Consider the following 23169-nt stretch of genomic DNA (forward strand, 5'->3'; position numbering starts at 1 on the left):
TGGGGGAAGGAAAAAAAAATGGAACCCATTATTGTTATTATTACACAATACAATTACATACTGTTGTGTCGATTGACATGAAGCGTTTATTTACTTTGTGGCACTGGACAGCGAAAATAGAATTTATGGAAAAATAAGTTTACAAAAGACAAAGAGAACATTTTTTTTTTTTCCCAATACGACCATCATTCCAAGCCATAAATTTAATAATAATAGTCATTACGTCAATGACCATTTATTTGAATTACAAACCATAGCAATAAGTGACCAAGTTATTTGGTATGTACTAAATAACGGAATACTGAAATGCACAATACTTTTGGGTTTTTTGTCCCTTTATATAATATATTTATTAATTAAATTTTTCTCTTCAAGGGAGTTCTTGTAGAGGTGTTCCTACCGATTAGGACAATAAAGGTTTGAGAAGAAAAAAAAAAAATTGTATTTAATGCTCCAATTTATAAGTAACATTTCATCTCATCTTGTAACTTAAAAATTTGCCACTAGCCTGGAAGCTGCACACTAAAACTCAAAAAAAAAAAAAAAAAAAAAAAAAAAAAAAAAAAAAAAAAAAAAAAAAAAAAAAAAATATATATATATATATATATTTTTAATAATTCACGTGAGGTTGTTGATTGCCCTGTCTTTGCGCTCTTCGAAAAACAAAGCGGATATCTGAAGGTTAGCGTGATGCGACTGTGCCTACACGGTAACGTTTACAGCAGCTGGTACAAGCGCTGGTGAACGGCTAAAAAGTCACCTCCGGGTTGGGGGGGTGGGGTGGCGACCACGAAAGAAAAGAAGAGGGAGGAAGTGGCGGAAAGCAAATTGGTGGACCTGTTGGTCGAAAAAGGAGCAAAAGAGAGAGAGAAGGGGGCGGGGCCAAACGAGGGGAGCCCCTTCAGACCGACAGCGAGACGAAGCTGTTGTACTGCTGGATGTTGCGTTTGAGGATGTCCGAACACGGGCCCAGGACGCGCTCGAAGCGAGGCCGGTCCAGCTTGACGCACTTCAGGGGGCCGCGGGCGACCACCGTGGCGGCGCGGGGGCGGTTCATCAGCAGGGCGATCTCACCTGCGCCAAGGGCACAATCAACGTCAGCGATCATTTGGACTTCATTTCGCCATTTTCGGCAGGAAAACGGTTCATATTTTTTTTTTTTTTTTTTTTTTTTTTTTTTTTTTTTTTTTTTTTTTTTTTTTCTTTTTTTTTTTTTCTCTTTTTTTTGAAGAGCTCAGAATTGTTCATTCGGTAGTCTTACCGATTCAACGTCTTGTCATCATTGCTCTTTTCCTTTTTTTTTTTTTTTTTTTTTTTTTTTTTTTTGTGTGTGTGTATGTGTGCGTGCGTTTGCGTGCGTGCGTTTGCGTGCGTGCGTGCGTTTGCGTGTGTGCGTTTGCGTGCGTTTGCGTGCGTGCGTGTGCGTGCGTGCAAATACGTATAAATTTATACTCATTCATTCACCTAAAACCTTATAAATAACCCATTACCCTTCGCCTTAACCAGGTACTTCAGAATCTTGCCAGAGTCGTGAGATTTAAATGGTCAGGAGACCAGAGAAAAGGTCAGAAAAAAAAGAAATAAAGAGAAAAGAAAGGTAAATCAAAGTGACATCCAGCACCGACCAAACACTTCCTGCCTTCCCCATGATTACAAAATCAAAGTCTTACGCCAACCCCGGAAGCCTCTAAATTCCAGCAAATTTAGCGAGATCTCAAGAGCCCAGAGGAAAAACTAAAGAGAGGAAGGAGGGAAGGATCGATAAGGCAGAGTGAGATCAATAGAAGCCAGTACATCCAATCCATCAAAGTGAAGTCCAGCACCAACAAGACCCCTCCTGCGTGGTTACAAAACCGGAGTCTTATGCCAACCCCAGAAACCTCATACTTCTAATAAATTAAGATCTCAAGTGACCAGAGGAAAAACTAAAGAGAGGAAGGAGGGAAGGATAGATAAAGAAAAGTGAGAACCACAGACACCAGCACCAACTGATTCAAGGGGCTGTGGGAGGGAGAGGGTACTTCTGTTGAGTTTCAGTAGATGCTGGTGCGACGGATCTGGCATGCATAAGGACCACCACCAAAGAGAGAAGCCGTCAACCGCGGTCCAGCAAAGCGAGCACCCCCCCCCCCCCCCCCCCGGAATCCCCAGGCCGCGGCAGCACCAAGGCCACCCCCAAGCCACCCGAGCGGACACCGGTCAGCGAGCCGACCCAGACACCCGGAACGGTTCATATTTTGTCGATCATTAATTTGATAAAAATAACATCGCATGCTCGGGTAACATTCAATCACGCCTCAGCTTGTGGATGTCACATGACCAAACTCAGAAAACTGGTGAGCTGTGATTGGTTGTTGCTTGAGCACTGGGCAAATGTGATGTCATTCAGTTGAGTGGCAAAATGCAGTGAAAAATAATAAGTTATCAATTTAAAATCAGAGACAAAATTAATAAAAAAAAAACAAACAAAAAAACATGGCATTTTATTCTATAACAACAAATGGATTTTTTTTTATAATGTCGTTTATAAAAAAAATTGTAATTGGTTTTGCAGTACTCCCTCTGTTGTGCGCACCTTGGCCACAGGGGGGCACTATAGGGCTGTGCAATTAATCAAAATTCAATATAATTTCAATTATTACACTTCACAATTACAATATTGGTATAATCATGAAAAAAATATATATATTACTTTTGAGTTGTTGAAATTTATATATTTGAACCTTTTTTATTTTAAATTGACTAACTTAATAAATCTTGTATGGCCCAAAATGATCTTGCATAACTATACTGTTTCAAAAAAAATTGTCTTAATTTTTTTTTTACATGTTAAACATTTTGTTGTTTTGTACCAAAAACAAATTATTATCCTAATCATGATTTCAGTTATTACCAAATTAATCAGGATTAATATTTTCTTCATATTTTTTTTTACATATTTAAACATTTTCTTGTTTAGTACCAAAAAACAAAAACAAAAACAAATGATTGTCCCAATTATGATTTCAATTATTTCCAAATTAATCGTGATCAATATTTTCTCTTTTTTTTTTTTTTTTTTTTTTTTAACATATTTAAACATTTTCTTGTTTTGTACCCAAAAAAAAAAAAAAAAACCCAAATGATTGTGCTAATTATGATTTCAATTATGACCAAATTAATCGTGATAAGTATTTTCTTCATATTTTTTACATAATCAAACATTTTCTTGCTTTGTCCAAAAAAAAACCAAATGATTGTCATAATTATGATTTTTAATTATTTCCAAATTAATCATAATATATATATATATATATATATATATATATATTTATTTTTACATATTTAAACATTTTCTTGTTTTGTACCAAAAAAAAATTTTTTTTAAATTGTCCTAATTATGATTTCAATTATTTCCAAATTAATCGTGATTATTTTCTCCATAATCAAGCAGACCTACAGCAGTATAATGCAAAAAAAAAAAAAAAGTTTCACAACTGACTCACCAAGTGGCTGTAATATTAGTCATATAAATATTAATATAAAATATTATAATATAATATAATATAATATATAATATATGTAATTATTTAAAATATGAACACTTAGCCAAAAAAGGAATTGAGAGTTGCAACTAGTAATAGCTACAAAAAAAAAAAATGTTTCTTTACCAAAATAGTCGGATGGTCCTAATCTTCCCACTTCGACAAACTCCTCGTTCTCCGAGCGCCGCTGCAAAACGGCGGCGGAACCCTGAAAAATTGCACAAACACTTTCAATTCCATCTGATGCGGAGCTCGCTGATGCCTTGCGAGGTGTCTCGCATTCACCTCCAAAATGATGAAGAACTCATCTCCGGGTTCTCCCTGCACCACGATCTTCTGGCCGTCCTCAAACTGGACCGGCTCCAGGGCGTCGGCGACGGTCAGGCGCTCCCACTTGTCCAGGGACTCTGATGGAGCACGCCGCCATGACGCATTACGTTTATAAGGCTAAGCTTTGTTGTTGTTAGTCTATAGAAGAGAAAACCTACCTAAAATTGAAACTTTCCTGAGGAATTCCTCGTACATCTTCCTCTTCCTCAAAGTGCTTCCCTACATTGAAAAACAAAACGCAAACTTTAGCGCATATTCTTAGCAAGCGTGCCAAATTCGTCCCAAGGCGTCTCCAGTCCCCACCATGAGTATTCTCCTGTAGCTGTCTCTGTCGATGCCCCACAGCTTGACGTTGGTCTTGGCTCTGACGGTGGCGGCCCTCGGGGTGCCGTAAATCAGCGCCAGCTCTCCGAAGCTGCCGCCTTCGCCGATGCTGGTCACCCATTCGTTGTTCACGTACACCTGGACCAAAATATTAAGTCGGCAGCAGTGTTCATTTTGACAATTTAAATGTAGTTTTATAGTCTTTGGACTGAAATTTATTGAAATAATTTAGTCATGTGATTGGGTTTTAGTTTTAAACTAATTTTATTAGACCGAATAAAGAGCAATTTTAGTCAACCAGTTTTCACCTTGGAGCAGTCAAAATTAATCGATTAATCGGCAAGTAATCAATTGCCAAATTAATCGAAAACTATTTTAATAATCGAGTAATCGTTTGGAGCAGGGATGCACCAATTACAATTTTCCGTCCGACCGCCGATCTTTTAAAAAGTCAGACTTGCCGATCCTGATTTTTGCCAATACCGATTTTTTTTAACTGCACATGTAGTTCTCTCAAATAAAAATGAAAATCATATTAGTCATCTCAGCAGAAAGGGGACAGTGGCTGACTTTTTCAGACCTCTATGGAATGAGATCAGATCGGCGGAAAGATCGGCCGATCACCGATCTTCCAAAATTAAGGAAATCGGGGGCCGATAAATCGGCCGGCCAATCGATCGGTGCACCCCTAGTTTGGAGCAATTTTTTTTTTTTTATGTAAAATTGGCCAAATCCTCTGATTTTAGCATATCAACAAAATTACAATACTGTACATTACAGAATTCAAATGAATCCAATTAGTCGATTAATCAATTCTAAAAATATTCGATAGTGATGGCACTATTAAAAAAAAAAGGTGCATAATTGCCTGAGATTAATTTTACAGCTGCACAATGAATGCCTTCTATTTCTGTTCGCATTTCATTTTCAACTGAAAAAAAAAAAAAAAAAAAAAAAAAAAAAAGTGTCAAAATATGTTCATCAGAACAAAATTATCACTCGAGTCAGCAGAGCACTTCCCATTTGCTCGATTACTAATATTGACAATTTTCAGAAATCAAACCAGAAAATACTCACGTCCATCTCGCCTTGGTCAATAACGTAGAAATTGTCACCCTCATCACCTGCGGAGAGAAACTAATTAACACTCCTAAAAGGTCAAATCAAAATCAAATCATTTTGTGCAAACAATCCTACCCTGCAAAATAACGGTCTCCCCGGCAATGTAGGTGACAGGAAACATGGCGTCGAATATGTCACTGCAAAGAAATGTTTGTTGACTCTTAAATTGCGAATTAAAAAAATAAATAAATAAAAATAAAAATAAAAAAGCAAACTTTTAAGCAACACTTTTATATTAAGTCAGGTACCTCCTCTCATTGTCGTCCAGGTGAGAGAAGAGCACATTCTTTTCAATCGCTTTGGCTAAGGCCGCCATTGTCTTGTAGTCCTTCGGAATGACCTGAACGAACAACGCGCGCGCGTCACTACGGACCGAAGGAACCGCTTCAGGCAAAGCACGTCGGTGAACGTGCAAGCGTTTGTTGCGTACCTTTCTGACGTAGGAGGCGGCATCCTCCTCCGTGTAAACCTCGGCGCTGAAGGCTCCCCGCCGCCTGCGACCTTTCACCACGGGGTTCATGGGCGGGGACACCTCCTCGTCGCGGGAGTCGGAGCGCGAGCTGCTGGCCTTCTGCTGGTTCTGGATCTGCTTGGCCTCCTCCTGGTAGGGAGGGAGGGACGCAAGACGCAAGAGTGGCTTCTTCAAATTTGTTTGTGGTGACTAACTCATTTACTCCCAAAAACGTATAAATCCGTTCCATTTTAAATATTACCATGCTCCCAATGACGTATTTATACGTTTTTTGTTTGTTTGTTTTTTTAATGCTAGAGCCTACAGAAGGCTTTGATGCAGCCTCTGTACTGACACTTGAAGCAATGGTAGTTATTACAAAAATGGCCAGTAGGTGGCAGCAGAGTATAAGAGATCAACCAGGGCCATGTTGCAAAAAGCTCTTTCCCCATCTCTAATGATAATTGCTACAAAACAGAAATAGATACAAATATTTTTTTTTCCTGATGAAAGAAGAGCCTAATCTTTCTTTTGGTAGGTTCCACGTTTTCTCGGCAAAGTATTGAGGGGGAAAAAAGTGCTTCCAATTTTTTTTTTTTTTTTTAATTGGAACAAAACCCTCCCAATAATCTTGGGTGATGCCATCAGAAGTGCACAAAATAACAAATAAAAATAAATAAAACGTTTTGTTTGGCAATATATCTTGTTGCTTTGTAGCCCCTAAAATAATATTAATAGTAAAAACAAAATTGCCAAAAATGAAAACTATCATTTTCTCCCGATACCGATCAGCTGAAAATGACGTGATCGGGACTTTGTTTCCAATCACATGAATGGGACATCCCTCATTTTTAGGGTTCGCTAAATATTTGAGTTAAAAAAAAAAAAATCTTAATTGAAAAATCTTTGGGGCAATAGCATGTGTTCAAAAGTTAAATAAAAACTCAAGTACATATCTTCACATTGTTTTCTAGAGTAAATGAAGTTTTCCAAAATTTTAAAATATCTGAAGTACTGTATTAAAATTTTACTTATTTTAGTTTTAATTTCAAACAAAAACAGAAAGTGCAGGGCCAGCATTATCTTAACTCATTTGCTCCTAATAACGTATAAATATGTTTTTTTTATTTTCTAAGTGTCCCAAAGACGTATTTATACGTTTTTTTTTATGCTAGAGTATACAGAAGGCTTTGATGCAGCCTCTCAACTGCAAAGAACGGTTGCAGCAATGGTAGTTATTACACAAACGGCCAGCAGGTGGCAGCAGAGCAAAGGAGAGCAACCAGGGCCATCTAGAAAAAAAGCTAAATTACTTACAATTTTAAATAGATTTGTGAAAACTGATGAAACTTAGCTCTCTTCGAATGCTAATTGCTGCAAAACGGAAACAGATCGAAACTTTTATTTTTTTTTTCCTGATTAAAGAAGAGACTTTAAACTTTCTTTTGATAGGTTCCATGCTTTTATAGCAATAGAACACAATATTCTGTGGACCTTGCAAAATCAGTCAAAATTCAGTAAAACAGCCGGGAGCGAACGGGATTGCTTCTGTGAAAATGGCGGCGAGTGAATGAGTTAAATAATATAATAATAATAATAATAAAATAATAATAATTTTAAATATATATATTATCTGGCATATGATTATTCAAAATGGCCGATGCTGGTCAAAATGCTGAATATTGGTATCCCTATTGATGATCCTCTCAACTGGAGAGAATATTGAACTGCGAATTGTAACTGGCGATGTGGCTTTGTTCACAACTAACCAGGAACACTGAAAACTGATTGCAAGTGGGAGTAAGTACACGCTGCCAGCATTCAAAAGGGCACGCACGCATTCACGCACCTTCTCAAGCCTCTCAAAGTACTCCCTGAGGAAGGCCATGGGCCGGTCGGGCCTGGAGGTGCACAGCTGGACAATGCAGTCCTTCAGCAGCTGCTGGATGTTGTGTTTCTGCACGTACTGCTCGCACTCCCTCAGGCTGCGCTCCTCCTCGCTGCTCGTGCTTCCAGAAGCCATGACGACAACCGCAACCTTGCTCTATGACCTCTAACCTTTGAGAGAGCCAGCAGGAAGTGGGAAAGAAAACAACAAGAAAAAAAAAGCAGATGATGAGAAGATCTTCTCAATGCCAGGAGAGGTTATAAATGCGTACGTGCGGCTTTCAGCTTCCGTGTGACAAAATGGACAAAAATAACAAGAGCGTGAGAGAAATAGAACCGGAGCGAGAAGGCGAAGAAGAGACGTTTGGTATTGTTCAGTGGCAGGCCCGGAGACGGTCATATGATGTCTGTTTTCAGACCGCAACATTTTTCATCTCCTCGAGTCAACTTTGATACCACAAAGGCTGACTATGAAAGTGTGGGATGCACAACAACTTATTCTACTTTAAATTAAGCCTCAAACCAAAAAAGCGTGACAGGAATCTCGTTTACAGTTCCATATGAACGGGAAACCACTTCTCATGATCATATGATCGGCCGCTAAACACGATCAACCAAAAGGCTGGCTTGGCCTTTATCAAACAGGAAAAGCCTCTAAAGTGACGCTTACAAAATGCAAGTGCTCGTAAAACCACATCCATCCTGTGCCTGCAAAACTATCACGCATGTGTGTCATTGAAGTTCAGTTTATATCGCAAATAAATAAGCAGTCTCTTATCAGACAAAAATAATGGTACCTTGTCTAATGAATGACCCGACTCAGCTAATTTTTTTTTTTAGCCTTGACTGAACTACGACACAAAAATTGAGAGATTTACGAAGGGCCCTCTACCTTAATGCTAATATGTTATACAAAATGTCATAGACAAGCTAAAAAATTAAATAGCATTATGTTGCAGTAAGTCCAGTGGTTAGCACGTCCGCTTCCCAGTTCTGAGGTCTCCGGTTCGAGTCCAGGCTCGGACCTTCCTGGGTGGAGTTTGCATGTTCTCCCCGTGCCTGAGTGGGTCTTCTCCGGGTACTCCGGTCTCCTCCCACATTCCAAAGACATGCATGGCAGGTTAATTGGGCGCTCCGAATTGTCCCTAGGTGTGCGTGTGAGTGTGGATGGTTGTTCGTCTCTGTGTGCCCTGCGATTGGTTGGCAACCAGTCCAGGGTGTCCCCCGCCTACTGCCCAGAGCCAGCTGAGATAGGCGCCAGCACCCCCCGCGACCCTTGTGAGGAATAAGCGGCCAAGAAAATGGATGGATATGTTGCAGTAGTTCGAAGCCGTACTGTGCAGCGCAGGAACTAGGGATGTCACAATAAGTGCAATATCGTGATATTAAAACTGCCACAATATCGTCGTCGTCATGTTCACAATATTTAAAAGGAACACATCTGTTAAAAAAAAAAGTCAGGTTGATTTCCATTTGTGCAATTTTAGCACCCTCTAGTGGCTAGTTTATTAGTGCAATTTAATTTTCATTAGGGATGTTTTGGCCTTCTATGTTTAAAATTTATGCTAATTGTCAGATGAAGGGGAAGCTAATTTGCTTGTGAAGCGATCAATGTGTGATTGCATTAGCAAGTGAGCACCTCAATATTGTTATTAGAGATTGTAGGTGGTTTATATGCATTGTTGTTATGTACAAAAGCACAATATATAAAACAGTATTTAAAAGACATATTTTTATCCTCTGTGAAAAACGATTAAACAAATATTACTGCAGCTTACAGAGGCACTTCATTGTAACAGTCTTCTTTGTGTATTTATTCATGTTGGCATTATAGTGCCCCTGGTGGCCAGGATGTTCATACAAAAAGTAGGTTACACAATCCACTGAATTAAAACATGAAATCATGATGCACAAATGCTTCATTAATTCTTTAGTCTATTTGTCTTTTTTTTTTTAAGTTTTTGTTTCAATTTTGGTGATTATGAAAGAAAAAAAAATCCAATATTTCTCAAAATTAGAACATCATGACAAAGTTCAACATTTTAGGCTCCGCTCTGTCGCCCATTGGTCACAAGTCCTCTTTTCAGATGAAAGTCAATTTTGTATTTCATATGCTAATCAAGGTCGTAGAGCAGGGCTGGCGAGATCCGGTAATGGAGGGCCGCAGTCCTGCAGGTTTTGGATATTTCCCTTCTTCAACACAGCTGGTTCATGATCGGCTCATCAGCAAGCTCTGCAGAAGCCTGATAACGAGCTTGTTAATTGGAATCAGCTGCACTTCGAGTAGGGAAATCTATAAAACCTGCAGGACTACGGCCCTCGAGGGCCACAGTTTGCCACCCCTGTCCTAGAGTATGGCAAAAAAATAAAATAAAATTAAAAAATGGAGAAGCACAAAAGTCAAGGTCCTTTCAAGTCCAGTGTGAAGTTTCCACTTTCAGTAACGGTTTGGGGAGCCGTGTTATTTACTGGTGTGGGTCCATTGTCTTTTATCAAGTCCACAGTCAACGCAGCTGCCGACCAGAAAATGTTTGAGCACTTTATTTTTCACACTGCCGTTGAGCTTTAGCGACAGTGATTTTACTTTCTAGCAGGATTTAGCACCTGTCCACAAAGCCAAAATGACCAATACCTGGTTTACTTGGACAGTATCGTCAAAGTGAAAGGTGAGGAAACAGAAAACACAAAACGCAGACAGACAATCTTAAGGTCAATATCAAAACAACTTGGGCTACAATAACACCTCAACTGTGTTAATGGTTTCTATTCAAACTTTGTATTATAATTTTTTTGTGCGTGTCTTTAATCATCAAAAAAACAAACGCTTTTAAGTATTCCACTTTGTGTGTGATCCACTATATAATATATACTTTTTCAAACATGTTTAAACAAATGGAATTACCTAAGTTGAGACACTATTTATCATCACACGCTTTAATAACTGTTCAGTGACAATAATTCTAATATATTTGCTTAGTCTTCTATTTCTTATTTTGAGAATATATAAAATCCAGGCGTTTTACGTGAAAATTCTAGCCGAATTACGATGCAAAATGACCTTGCTAAAAAATAAAAATAAAAAAAAAGAGCTGCACTTGAATATGCAGAATAAAAACACCGCAGCTAGAAATAAATACTGTAATATGAATCTTTTGAAGTGCACATTGTGTGCAGTATGCAATGACGTTTAGGTCAGGGGAGTGCTTGGAAGCAAAGCTTGACCACTTGGTGATCATCACATTTCCTATATTAGACACTAAAAACACCGTCGTTCGAATTGTTTTACTTAATCCGCCATGTGTAAATTCCGCGTTACAAGAGCGTTGAAGGTTTTGATGTATAGCTTGCTAGCTCCGTGCAAAGGCAAAGCCCTCTTGCGTTGACGCCATCTTGGGTTCCATCATAAACAAACGCGAGACAAGAGAAAACAAATTTCACCTATGCAGAGGTCATGCCGCGCGTCGGCGTAGGGAAAGAGGAATACTCACAAGATGTAGTCAAATCCAACCGAGCCCTTCGACAGTGACTCGGGACGGGGTGGTATTTGTCAAAGCTGTGACGGTTAGAAGCTTGCGCTCTCTTCGATCTTTTTTTTCCCGAGCCCTGGACCGCTGCCCCACCGGATACGGCCGAGAGCCAATCAACGGCCTTCACTGACGTCAATTCTCCTCGTTCTGACATGTGAGCCCGTAACCCATGGCAACCTTAAAGGAGCCGCGTCCAGGCTAATGACGTCAAGGAGAGCGGCGAACTGAAAAAAAAAGAAAAGGAAAAAAAAAAGCTACATAATTATAAGTCAAGGCGGGGCAGCTAAAATAATTAAAGTATTTTATTTGGTAATGCATTAACTGAGCATGAAACATATTACCATATTTTTGGGGGTTGCGTGTCAACGAGTGAGGACGAGCATCATGCATTTAGCCACAGTAGTTGCATTCACAAAATAATAATAATAAAAAAATTAAATACATCATACCTGCGCAGTATGTGTGCGCATCGTAGATATATATTTTCACTGCTACTCAGTCTTAACTGTAACAATTTTACTTTGTTCAACCAATCAGAGGACAGAAAAATGCTGACATCACCAGTGTTCTGGCCCTCGAAGTATGAAATTAAATTTTACTTCCTTTAGTCTGAAAAGTATTTACTACAGGGAATGTATATTTGTTTATCTAATTTATGCCTGCAATCTATAGTGAAAAGCACTGGATTGCAGATGATGTCATCAATTAAATTCTCAGTATTGTGACATTTTTCTGATGTAGAATATTGTATGTAGTTTTGCTCAATAAAGGTTGGGAATCACTGGTGTATATTACATTACAACAAAGAGCCTCGACACATTTTATCTACAGTATTTAAAAGCACACGGACACCAACACTACGTTATTTTTAGTGGTTGGAGGAGGAGGGGGGGCGTTTTGAACGCTCCCCTTTAAAGTTTGAGATGATAATGTGCTTGTTTGACGTCTTATTTGCATTTCGTTTGAATCTTGTGACATACTGTGTTGACAGGCGATCAAAAGCACAGCAAACAGATTGATAAGACTTTTAGCCAATCGAATCACCCAAACAGTCCATCGAGCGGGTCGTTGACCAATCAGCGGATTGCTACGTAAACTTAACCGACTGACAGTTACTTTGACGAATCACAGACACGCGTTAAACAAATATCCGTGCGACAACACAGAGGGCGGGTCTTATGTGATTCTTCCAGCCAATCGGAACTGATCTTTAAGTGACGCTTCCTCCCATCAGTTGTTATTGTTTTGCTGTATGGAGGCTGGAAGTTAATATTCATATAAACCGTACCGTCGTTGTTTGTCACGGCGAAACGACACCATCGGTATCGTTTATCTCATCCACAGTTTAAAACGATCGGGGGGTCGTTCGCTGCCGGTGCTTGCATGCGTACCATCCGGGGCTAGTCCGGACATTCCTCTCCCCGAGGACTGTGAGCGTGGCGTTTGGAGGAGGGGAAAGCGGGGGGACCCCCGGTGTGGATCGAGCCGAGCCCGAGGCCTCTGAGCGCGGCCAGCGAGAGGACGGGGGAAAACTGGCGGCTCGGATGGATTCCCAGGACGAAGGGGACGGCGGCCCCGAGATGCTCCGAGGCTTCATCTGTGCCTCGTTTAACCAGGACACCACGTAAGCAACCTGAGGGCCTTCCTTGCCCTGCACGAACGCAAGCTCCTTGACACACCTGTGTTGTATTAATGCCTCCATGGGGCCCTAGAGTTTGGGGCCCTTTATTTTCCTGCCAATATTGATCATTTACGTACTTACTCAAGTTGGGGGCCAAAGCCAAATCTAGTCATGGGGTACATCATCAACAAAAAAGTGTTTTTCCTAAATTAGCTCAGCCCTTCAAATCCTTGGTGATTATCTAATAAGTAAATCATCTTAAAAAAAACAACAACTAATCAACATTTACAGGAATAATCTTGTCCATATTTGGAAGTGCTTGTGTAGCAGTCTACAATAAATAACTGGGAGGTTGTTGTTTTTTTCATGGCGACATACACAATAAATAGGCTCGTCATATGGCGCTGTACATTGCTAAGTGCAGTGTGAAAAGGCATTAGCTCATCACGAGTTTTTTTTTTTTTTACTAGTTTTGCTGAATCAATCCAAGTAATAACACACTAAGTGAAATATTGAATGTCACTAAAAGTGACAAAAATAAAGTAGTTTAGTATGTGTTTACTGTAAAAGTGGTAGCATATGTGATTTATTTTTTGTTTAAAAAATATGCAACAATAATTTGTAGTGCGAGAACTATAAAATACAATAACAAAAAAAATGCTTAGATCAACCTGCAAAGTAAAAAATGAGATAATTAAATAAAATGCTAATGCATAAAAGAGGTTCGTAATACATGCTTCTTTTTTTTTTAAAGATTATTTTTGTGTGCTTTTGAGTAATTGTAACAATCACCTCATGTCTAAAGTTCAAGTACCTCTTCATAAGGTTTCGGGTGTTCCTCTGAAATAAATGTCTTACTAGCACTGTTTGTAAAAAGAAGCAGGTGGACTTTGCCATCATGTTCTTCTCGCCATCTGATATGAACAAAAGTCATATTTTCGGAGGTACAGATGGTACCGCAGTGCTGTGTCACGGCTCCAATTTTCTGTCTGACACATGAATGAATCACACACCATCCATCATATCTGGGAACAAAGTCGTGAGTGAGGGTGAACCAAAAAATGATGCGTCTGCTCTGCTTTTCCATTCATGGACATGAACTTTAAACTTGCAACTTTTGACATCCTTTTGTGTGTGTGTGTGTGTTTAGTTCCCTGTCGGTGGGCACCAAGACTGGCTACCGTCTCTTCTCAGTCACCGCCGTGGACAAACTGGACTGCATCCACGAGGGAGGTGAGAAAATGCCTCTCGTGCATATAATACACACTGTTGCTGAAAAAATTTGGGGTCAAGAAATTTTAGAGTTGTCATGAAAACAAATCGCTGTATACTGTATTTGAAACTCCTTCTGTTAGCGCAGAACAGCAATTAAAATGGAGATGATCATAAAACACAAAAGCCATGCAGCTAGCATGTACACAATTGTGAACCCATGTCACATAAACAAATGCATTTAGTATTTCAATTATGATACAAACACTACTAGTATTAGGACTAGCATACTTGTACTAGCCTAAATAAGACACTAGCTCAAACTGACGTGACATCACGCATGGGAAAACAAATATGTGCTATGTCATTGTTTGGTATTTACATACAATAAGTTTGTGAAAATGTCCAAAAAGTGACCTTAAAATGTCCAAAAAGGATGAGGAAAGGCAGGGGAAAAAAATGACCATAGATTGTCCAAAACATTGCCAGAAATGCCATACAATTGAATAATAAAAATTGTATAGAAAAAATATTTAAAAAGTAACTCGTATAATATGTTTCAAAAACAAAAGAAAACATTCCAAAAATTACCTTAAAATGTCCACAAAATTGCAAAAAATTTAGAAAATGTATGAAAAAAAAGGCAGAAAAAAAGTTCCATAAAATTTCCCAAAACAAAAGAAAACATTCCAAAAATTACCATAAAATGTCCACAAAATTGCCCAAAATGTCATAAAATCGATATAAAAAAGGCAGAAAAAAAAAGTAAAAAAAAATAGCCAAAAAACTTCAAAAAGGGAACAAGAGAGACAGAAAATGTCCAAAATATGTCTATCAAATTGCCCCAAAAAATGTCACACATTATTTATTGTATTTTATTTCAGTGTCAAACAAAAACAAAAGGTTCAGAAGTTTCCCAGGGTCAGCAGCATCTTTTTTAAAGTTAATTGAAAATTTAAATAAATAATACCCTGAGATTAAAATTGTTTTAGATTTACATTTTATCAACCTGTCAGATTTGTATTTTTATTTTTTTAAGTGATGATTGTAACGGCAAGTTAGCTAGCAGCTAGCTGCATCGGGGGAAAGCAGAACTACTTTTGTGTTTCACGGTACACGAGGTGCATTTAAGGACCGTCAACAAAAACGGACATCAGAGAAGACAACACTAAGACTCCACCAGATGGTGCCAAATGGATAACAAAAACAACAAACAGACAAGATTTTTTTTAGTGTGCACTCATGCCCTGTATGTTGTTCTAAAGGTTAAGGGTCATTTGTTTTAAACTCACTAACAATATCATGTCTTTATTTATGTAAATAGTCGATATAATTTTTTCTACATACCTTGCAGTACGTTATAATCCAAGTTTTTCCTCTCACCCAGTGGAGTGTCCCGACGTGTGCATCGTGGAGCGGCTGTTCTCCAGCAGCCTGGTGGTGGTGGTGAGCCAGTCCGTGCCGCGGCGGATGAACGTCTACCACTTTAAGAAAGGTACCGAGATCTGCAACTACAGCTACACCAACAACATCCTCTCCGTCAGGCTCAACCGGCAGGTGAGATGATGGGCGACGGCAGTATTCACACTTTGGTCGGGAAATTCGCCATTTATAGTTGGTAGTTGTCGGTTTCTGTGAGTCATCGAGCGCGTTCGTCTGTCCCCCCCCCCGTCAAGCGACTGGTGGTGTGCCTGGAGGAATCCATTTACATCCATAATATCAAAGATATGAAACTCCTCAAGACCCTGCTCAACACCCCCACTAATCCGTCAGGTAAGCACATATTGTAGATTTGCGCTCTTTCTTTAATGTGCTAAGATGGCTGCAAAGCTCTAGCTAATAGGAAAGTAGTAGTAATTGCCGTAAAATGAGCTTGAAACGATATTAGAGTGTTTTGGGATCATAGGCTGTGGTATATTAGGTAATCATTAATATTTTTGGAAGGGCATCCATGACGAGTAGTGTATGAAAAATATGTCAAATGCTTTATAAAATAATTAATTCTTATTTTAAAATGTTATTTGTAATGAATGCAATTTTAATGAATGCACCAATTGTTCTAAGAAAATGAATGCAAATTGTTTAATGTATTTGTAAAATTGTATCTAAAATAGTAAAATATTTGTATTAAATGAGTTACAATAAATCATTAACAGTTTTTAATGAGATAAAATGAATGAAAAAATGGCTACAATGCTTTTTTCATTTTACTAAGGGAGTATTTTTGTTGTTATTTTGTGTTATTATTTACAACATATCAACTAACCAGTGATCTAATGAGCTAAAGCAATTAGAAAAAATATAATAACCAAACAACTAAATTATTGGCATCAAATCTTAGTAGTATTATTCTTAAAAACACTTTATTTGATTCTTATAGTTAAAAAATGAGTTAAATTAATGAACACTAAATTAATCGCCATTAATTACCGAAATTTGTGCGATTAATTAGTTAGAAAATCTAATCAAAATAATGAATATCAAAAGTACATTTAATAAAACAATTCCCTGGGGAAAAAAATGGCCAATTTAATGCAACAAATATTAGTAGTATTTTTTTATAATATTTATTATTTTATAAATTATTATTGTAACATTTATATTTATTATATTATTTATACTACATACTTATAAACTAAATAGGTAATCAATGAAATAAATTAATGAAAACTAAATAAAAATGAGAAATCAAAATATTTTACTAATATTTTTAAATGATTATTTACAATAAATAAACTTAGCAGTTCTTGAATGAGATAAATAAAAATGAAATAATAAAAAAAAAAAAAACATTTTAATTGAATTTAATGTAATTCTTGGAAGGAACAGCTAAATAATGCAACAAGATCTCACCCAGGTCTCTGCGCCCTGTCCGTCAACCACGGCAACTCTTTCTTGGCATACCCTGGCAGCGCCACCATTGGCGAGATCACAGTGTACGATGCAAACAACCTGGTCAGGCCTCACACAACAGAATAGTAAAAAAAAGCAACATCACAGTGGATAACACGATCGATTGCCTTCCGTTTAGAGCACCGTGACGCTGATCCAGGCCCACGCCAGTCCGCTGGCGGCGCTCACCTTCAACGCCTCGGGCACCAAACTCGCTAGCGCTTCAGAGAAGGTGAGTTCCACTTCAGCTTTCCACCAGCTTGGCCCGACGACGTGCGTCTTCCTCCGCAGGGCACCGTCATCAGGGTGTTCAGCATTCCCGAAGGAGAGAGGCTGTTTGAGTTCCGGCGAGGGATGAAAAGGTTTGCGATCATATTGTATCGCGCAATATAATCTGGCAAAATAGCACAGGGGTGTCCAAACGTTTTCATTTGAGGGCCACATACAGAAAATCAGAAGGACGCAAGGGCCACATAATGTTATGAAGAGAAATTGTGACCAATGACCAATCATGGCTCAGTTTACTGACCAAACCCAGAAAACAGGTGAGCCATGACTGGTCGTTACCTACTTCCTCCGCACAGGTGATGTCATCATCAGTCGACAGCAAGTAGAAAAATTACTTTGTAAAGGTATTAGTACATGAACAAACAAACAAAGTAACCAGAATATCGTGTTTAGACTCGTAGGGCTGAACAGAACATACTGAAATGAAAATGTTGGGGTTGACTTTCTTTTAAAGTGTAATAATTTCACCTTTTCGTTCTCAGATATGTTAGCATTAGCTCGCTGTCCTTCAGCGCCGATGCCCAGTTCCTTTGTGCCTCCAGCAACACTGAGACGGTTCACATCTTCAAACTGGAACAGCACAGCCCCAGGTAACAAAAACAAAACAAAAATATAGAGAATATTGCATTTTGGTTATATTTTGACTATACCACGTGTAATTGGCACGACCCTTAACTCTTTTACTGCCACGCGTTATTAAAAAAACAACCCCCAATGCCAGCGGATTTCGAGCATTTTAACAGATTTTTCGGAGCAAACCACATGAAATATCACATTCTATTCTTTCATTATAAAAAACAGTTTCTACCTTATTCTGTTCTTTAGTAATCACCATTTGAAAATAGGTCATTTGAGTGACATTGAGCGAAAATTGAAAAGATACATTTTCTCCACAACAGTGACTTTGAAACTAATATTTTTTGTTTAGTGACTCTCCGTCAAAATATGTTTAATGTTACAAAGGCTTTGATCATTCGCGTCAGCCTTGAAAACGTTCGATTTCATCAGAATGCGTCGTTTCATTGTAATTCGCAGCTCTAGTTAGGGCCCGAGCAGCTACCGCTGCCATCTGCTGGCCATAGTTAGTCGGTGTTTTTTGATTTCACAACTCATTGACCCGGCTGCACTGCACTTGGACGTTGCACTGACCACTGATATATTTAAAAAAATATATATAATAATAATAAAATAAAAATAGTTGACGTCACTTAACGTTTATGGCGGCATACATCGTGATTTTACTAAACGTTATTAAATGTTTTTGGCAGTCAAAGAGTTGTCTATAAATTCCACAAAATGGTGGCAAAAGACTACTTGCATTGTCCTGAGTACAAGACAGTGATTTAATGGAGGATTGAAAAAAAAAATCAAATAGAATAAACTGAGTTGCCAAATCACATCAAAACACGAGCACGAGGTTTTCTACTCCTTTTCAAAGTGACATTGCACGGCGCTCGATGCTAGTATCTCCTATTTTCAAATTCCAACTTTCTAGTCAGGAGGAGGAGTCTCCCACATGGTCTGCCTACGTAGGCAAAATGTTCACAGCCGCCAGCACCTACCTGCCAGCTCAGGTGTCCGACATGATGCACCAGGACCGAGCCTTCGCCACCGTGCGACTCAACATGTTCGGCCTGAAGAACATCTGCGCGCTGGCTACGTAAGACTAAATCACTACAATATAAATATTCATAAAATAATAATAATATTTTGTATGGCAGGATTCAGAAGCTGCCTCGCCTCCTGGTGGCCTCTTCCGACGGGCATCTTTACATCTATAATGTCGATCCACAAGATGGAGGCGAATGTATGCTGGTCCAAAAACACAGGTGTGTCTTCAGTAAACGAGCACGAATCGCTGAGGAAAACGGCTTTTTATGACAGGCAGTTACATTCTCTTCCACTAGATGGCAGACGTTTTGAATGCCAGCCATATGGCAGCGCTGCCATCCCCTCAGTGCTGCCTTTTTACAAGATTTTAACCCATTTTTGACGGCCTATAGAATATTGTGTTCTATTGGTATATAAACATGGGACCCTTTACAAGAAAACTTAAACCCTCATCTTTCATCAGAAAAAAAAAATTTTCTCTCTAGCATTTGTCATTCCAGAGTAATCAGCAGTAGAATAGAGGAAAGTTTCACCAAAAATAATGGAGAATTTGAGGGTTTTGTGAAAAGATGCAGTTTGCCCAGGAAGTGTCATCTGGCGAACAGGAAAGTCAAACAGACGCGCGATCGCCCGGTGGCTTCCCATGTCTTAACAAATTGCTAAACTAAGCTAAGCTAAGCTAATGTTCCACCTACTTCCTTGTCCACTGTGGGCTTCTTCCACTCTCCCTACATGCTGGCCCTCCTCTGATCAAAGCTACTGTGGCCATCTGCTGGCAACTACACCTCATTACAATGATTTTTTTCAGCTCAATACTTGCTGGGGACTTGCATGAGGTTCTCCTACGCCCAGTGCATAAAAAAAAAAGAAAAAGAAAGAAAAACACGGGATAATTCGTGGATGGGGGTGAGCCGCACATATTAAATACCCGAGTTAACTCGTGGAGGGGAATGAATGAGTTAACATTTGAAAATTGATTAAAAGTGATATTTTTCAGCCTTGGATCAGGAAAGGTTATGAAACGGTGATTTAAAATATACGATACTTGTTACCACCCGCCAGGTTGTTTGATGACAGCGAGGAGCATGTGGAACAGAAGGAAGAGGAAGCACCAGCAGAGGTCTCCAACCAACCAGCCGGCCAATCCTACGCAGCCACCGTTGCTCTTCCTTCCAGCCCGCCCTCCTCCACCACACTCTTGGGTGACTTATCTGGGAAATGAAAGTTTTCAGAATGCTTGGCGGGAAGCCCTGACCTCAATCAACAAAGTCTTCTCTTCGATTTCCAGGATACTCGGAGGACGCGGGAGCCCAGAAGGGGGATGTCATCCCAGAGCACGAGTTCGCTGAAGGCCCCGTGTGTCTGGATGACGAAAATGAATTTCCACCAGTCAGTAACTAGGTTAACTAGGTTAAGCCCCGCTCACCACTGATTCCTCACTGTTGGATGCAGAAAATGGGGAAACAACAACAAAAAAATGAAAACCAGCCGCCTCCTTCCGCACATAACCCCTGCAGGTCGAGGGGACTAAACTGCCAGAAAGTTCCATCCTGGTGTTTCTGGATCTATGTAACACATTAACAATGAGTGGACATTTTTACTCAATAGGAAAAATCTCATGTTCTTTTTCTTTGACAAAGTCTACCTTATTTCACGGAAAAATACAGTGTTAGAATTTATGAGTGACATTGCTTCATCGTGACGGGAGCCAAAACGCAGGCTAGGCTAGGCAGGGGTTTACTTTTCAGCTGTTGTAGACTTAACCTGCTTCTGAGCACGTTCTGTTTTGTGATAAGCGATCAAAACATACAAGAAGCGATGACCTTCTGGCTAGGTCAACATTCCCGAAAGCAGACCTTGTGTGTTGCTCTGCTTATGTATGCGACTTAGGACCACACTGAAAAAGAGAGGAAAGAAAAAAGTAGTACTCGTAGTAGTAGAAATACACAAAGTTTTATGAGAAAAATAACGCAATTTAAGATAACGTAATTTTATGGGAGAAAATCTTTGACCATGAGAATAGTCAGCATTTAAAGAGAATAATATTGTAATTTTATGCTAAATAAAACTCATACATCCAGGAGAATTTTTTATTTTATGTTAAAGAGAATAAATTCATAATTTTGAGAGAATAAATAAAAGAATTACATTGGGATTTTATGAGAATAAAATTGTGACGTTACAAGAGTCAAGGATTGATTTTATGACAATAAAGTTGAAATATTAAGAGAATACAATACATTTTTTAAGAGAATAAAAATGTAACTTTAAATTATAAAATTAAGTGTTATACATTCCTGAAAATGTAATTATACTGAGATTTTATGACGATAAAATTGTGACGTCACAAGAGTCAAGGATGATTTTATGACAATAAAGTTGAAATATTCAGAGAATACAATTAAAAATAAAACACAAATTTAAAGAGAATAAAAATGTAACTTTTAAATGATAAAATACGTGTTATACATTCCTGAAAAAAAAAATTTTTTTTTAGAGAGAATAAAATTCATTTGATGAGATTAAAAAATGAAGAGTAACAAAATTATAAGATTTAATTGAATAATATCAATAATTTATAGTAAAAACATGTTTATGAAAAAAGTTATACTTTTATGAGGATAAAGATTTTTGTATTCAATATGCTAAACACATATTACTTGAGAGTATTTTTTTTTTTTTTTTATGATTAAACTATCTCAATGTTTCCAAGCGGGAAACCTCTAATCCCATACAGTAGGCATGCATGCTGTAAAGTACATACTGTACCCCTCTCGGCCAATGCTCATTAGCAGGCCCAAGCTACACCCAATAGCACAAAAAAATAAAAAATAAAAAAAAATAAAATAAAGTAGCTTTTGTGTACAGTGATCCTGCTGAAAACAAACCAAAGGAAGTGTGCAAAAATCTTATCGGCGGTTAAAATAATATGTCTTTGTTTTTTTTATATTTCTACGCAAAAGGCTGCTTGCAAAGAGTGTACTGTTGCAGTTGAAGTATGCAAGAGTCCGGATGTTTTTTTGTTTGTTTTAGCTTCGCATCTACCGTAAGGGGTATTTTGTATTTTTAAATTAACAAAAGCCTCACAGTTTTAGTTGCCATCGCCTCCAAATAAGAGCATTTAAAAACATGCACTTTTAAGTGCGTGACATGAGGACGCAGCTGTTTTACGAATTCAACTTGTATACTCACGAGTGTAAAATGAGGACATGTGAACGGTTAAATGTGAAGCGACAAGCCTTGAATTTCAATATGGTTATTTTTACTAGAGGAAAAGGTATTAACACATGAACGCAAACTGACCATGCGTACCTATTATATCTTGAAGATTTTATTTTTTTTTACTTTGTGTACAATGTTTATATAACACATACTTCTCACAAAAACGTAGAGGTATTTGGCTTTTGGGTGGAAATTCAGGATGAGCCTAAAACACAATTTAATGTTGTCTTGGTCTCATGATGTCGAAATGTGAACAGCGATGAAGACTCGATTCTAAAAAAAAGAAAACATTTTTAGGTTCATCCTGAAACTTAACGGTAAGACCAATAATATCCCTTAACTTTTTCTGAGTAGTATGATACGTGTAATTTTGCCAAAAGGTGGTGCTGTTAGGACACCTTACACTACATTGAGCTGTTGCATACTGACAATGAAGAATCAATAAAGCTGATTCAGAATCGATTCAATTCACCTTGAGTATTATTTGGCTATCGTGTTATGTCTGAGATGTAAAGGAGATGGGAGTTTATAATTAAAAAAAAAACTCCCATTTTGTCGTATTTGTTCAAATCATGACGTAATAGTAGATGACAAATATAATTGTTTGACTGTGGAAAAAAAACTAATCAGTGATTTGAGGTGTCAATCAATCACACTGTCAAGTCATAATGACTGCTTAAAAATATTAAGAGAAAAAGTGTTTTGTTTTGTTTTTTGAATTGTAAATGCCCAACAATTGCTGAGCAATGACTTTCTTTTTGCAATATTGATCTCTCTCTGACCTGTTAACCGCCCACTCTTCTTTACTCTTGTCTGTTTGCTTGTTTGCACACCTCTGTGACCCATCTGGACATTGTACCTGCCAAATATTACATCGGCCCCCACCAAGGTTATTTTAGTTAAAGAACACTCAAGCCAAAATTCAACACTAGGTAAGAAATGTGTTAATTTTTTTTATTTTACCATGGTGTTTATTAACTATTGTGCACAAGTAGTACACATAAAGAAAACATACTTAAACTATAAACTAAAACTAAGCATTAAAAGAAAACAAAAACAAAACTAACAGAACCACGTTGAAAACTAATTAAAATAATTAAAAAAATAATTTAAAATACAGAAGCAAATTGCATTCACTTGAAAAAACTTGGGGGGAGC

At 38.2% G+C, this 23169-nt stretch overlaps 2 protein-coding genes and 1 long non-coding RNA gene across 5 annotated transcripts; 1 reads left to right on the top strand and 2 right to left on the bottom strand.

The window, feature by feature from the left end:
* Positions 1-610: 610 nt before the first annotated feature.
* prkar1ab (protein kinase, cAMP-dependent, regulatory, type I, alpha (tissue specific extinguisher 1) b) lies at positions 611-18735 on the bottom strand. Of its 3 annotated transcripts, none has more exons than XM_077503964.1 (16): positions 17647-18735; positions 17080-17223; positions 16852-16960; positions 15587-15689; positions 15346-15515; positions 11127-11389; positions 7601-7804; positions 5731-5901; positions 5549-5640; positions 5376-5437; positions 5256-5302; positions 4158-4316; positions 4013-4073; positions 3810-3931; positions 3651-3732; positions 611-1074 (listed from the first exon to the last, which is right to left on the bottom strand). In XM_077503964.1, exons 7-16 carry the CDS (start codon positions 7772-7774, stop codon positions 902-904), a joined length of 1143 nt encoding a protein of 380 aa, XP_077360090.1. In that variant the 5' UTR covers positions 7775-7804; positions 11127-11389; positions 15346-15515; positions 15587-15689; positions 16852-16960; positions 17080-17223; positions 17647-18735; the 3' UTR covers positions 611-901. The 3 variants fall into 3 exon arrangements, with proteins under 3 accessions (XP_077360090.1, XP_077360088.1, XP_077360089.1); XM_077503962.1 differs by having other exon boundaries at positions 7601-7809; positions 15585-15689; positions 17647-18717; XM_077503963.1 differs by lacking the exon at positions 17647-18735 and having other exon boundaries at positions 7601-7809; positions 17080-17385.
* Positions 12375-22473, top strand: LOC144005613 (WD repeat domain phosphoinositide-interacting protein 1-like). The gene is made up of 12 exons (XM_077503961.1): positions 12375-12789; positions 13937-14019; positions 15386-15555; positions 15675-15771; positions 16856-16953; positions 17030-17122; positions 17182-17252; positions 17661-17768; positions 18674-18838; positions 18900-19007; positions 19852-19991; positions 20078-22473. The coding sequence occupies exons 1-12, from the start codon at positions 12710-12712 to the stop codon at positions 20188-20190; spliced, it is 1326 nt and encodes a 441-aa protein (XP_077360087.1). The 5' UTR covers positions 12375-12709; the 3' UTR covers positions 20191-22473.
* On the bottom strand, positions 22030-23067 carry LOC144005617 (uncharacterized). The gene is made up of 2 exons (XR_013279626.1): positions 22794-23067; positions 22030-22284 (listed from the first exon to the last, which is right to left on the bottom strand). It is a non-coding gene; the product is annotated as an uncharacterized LOC144005617 (long non-coding RNA).
* Between the last annotated feature and the right edge of the window lie 102 nt (positions 23068-23169).

This window comes from Festucalex cinctus, chromosome 17 (genome assembly GCF_051991245.1).
Source record: "Festucalex cinctus isolate MCC-2025b chromosome 17, RoL_Fcin_1.0, whole genome shotgun sequence".
Lineage (NCBI taxonomy): Eukaryota > Metazoa > Chordata > Actinopteri > Syngnathiformes > Syngnathidae > Festucalex > Festucalex cinctus.

Bases quoted from the DNA above. Each gene is read 5' to 3' on its own strand.
- prkar1ab (XM_077503964.1), bottom strand. From the start codon at position 7,774: ATGGCTTCTGGAAGCACGAGCAGCGAGGAGGAGCGCAGCCTGAGGGAG. The intron at 5,438-5,548 runs GTACCTGACTTA...ATTTCTTTGCAG, and splicing joins CTGGACGACAATGAGAGGAG to TGACATATTCGACGCCATGT. The intron at 1,075-3,650 runs GTAAAGAAACAT...CCCTTGGCGCAG, and splicing joins AGGACCATCCGACTATTTTG to GTGAGATCGCCCTGCTGATG.
- LOC144005613 (XM_077503961.1), top strand. From the start codon at position 12,710: ATGGATTCCCAGGACGAAGGGGACGGCGGCCCCGAGATGCTCCGAGGC. The intron at 14,020-15,385 runs GTGAGAAAATGC...CCTCTCACCCAG, and splicing joins GGACTGCATCCACGAGGGAG to TGGAGTGTCCCGACGTGTGC. The intron at 16,954-17,029 runs GTCAGGCCTCAC...CCTTCCGTTTAG, and splicing joins TGTACGATGCAAACAACCTG to AGCACCGTGACGCTGATCCA.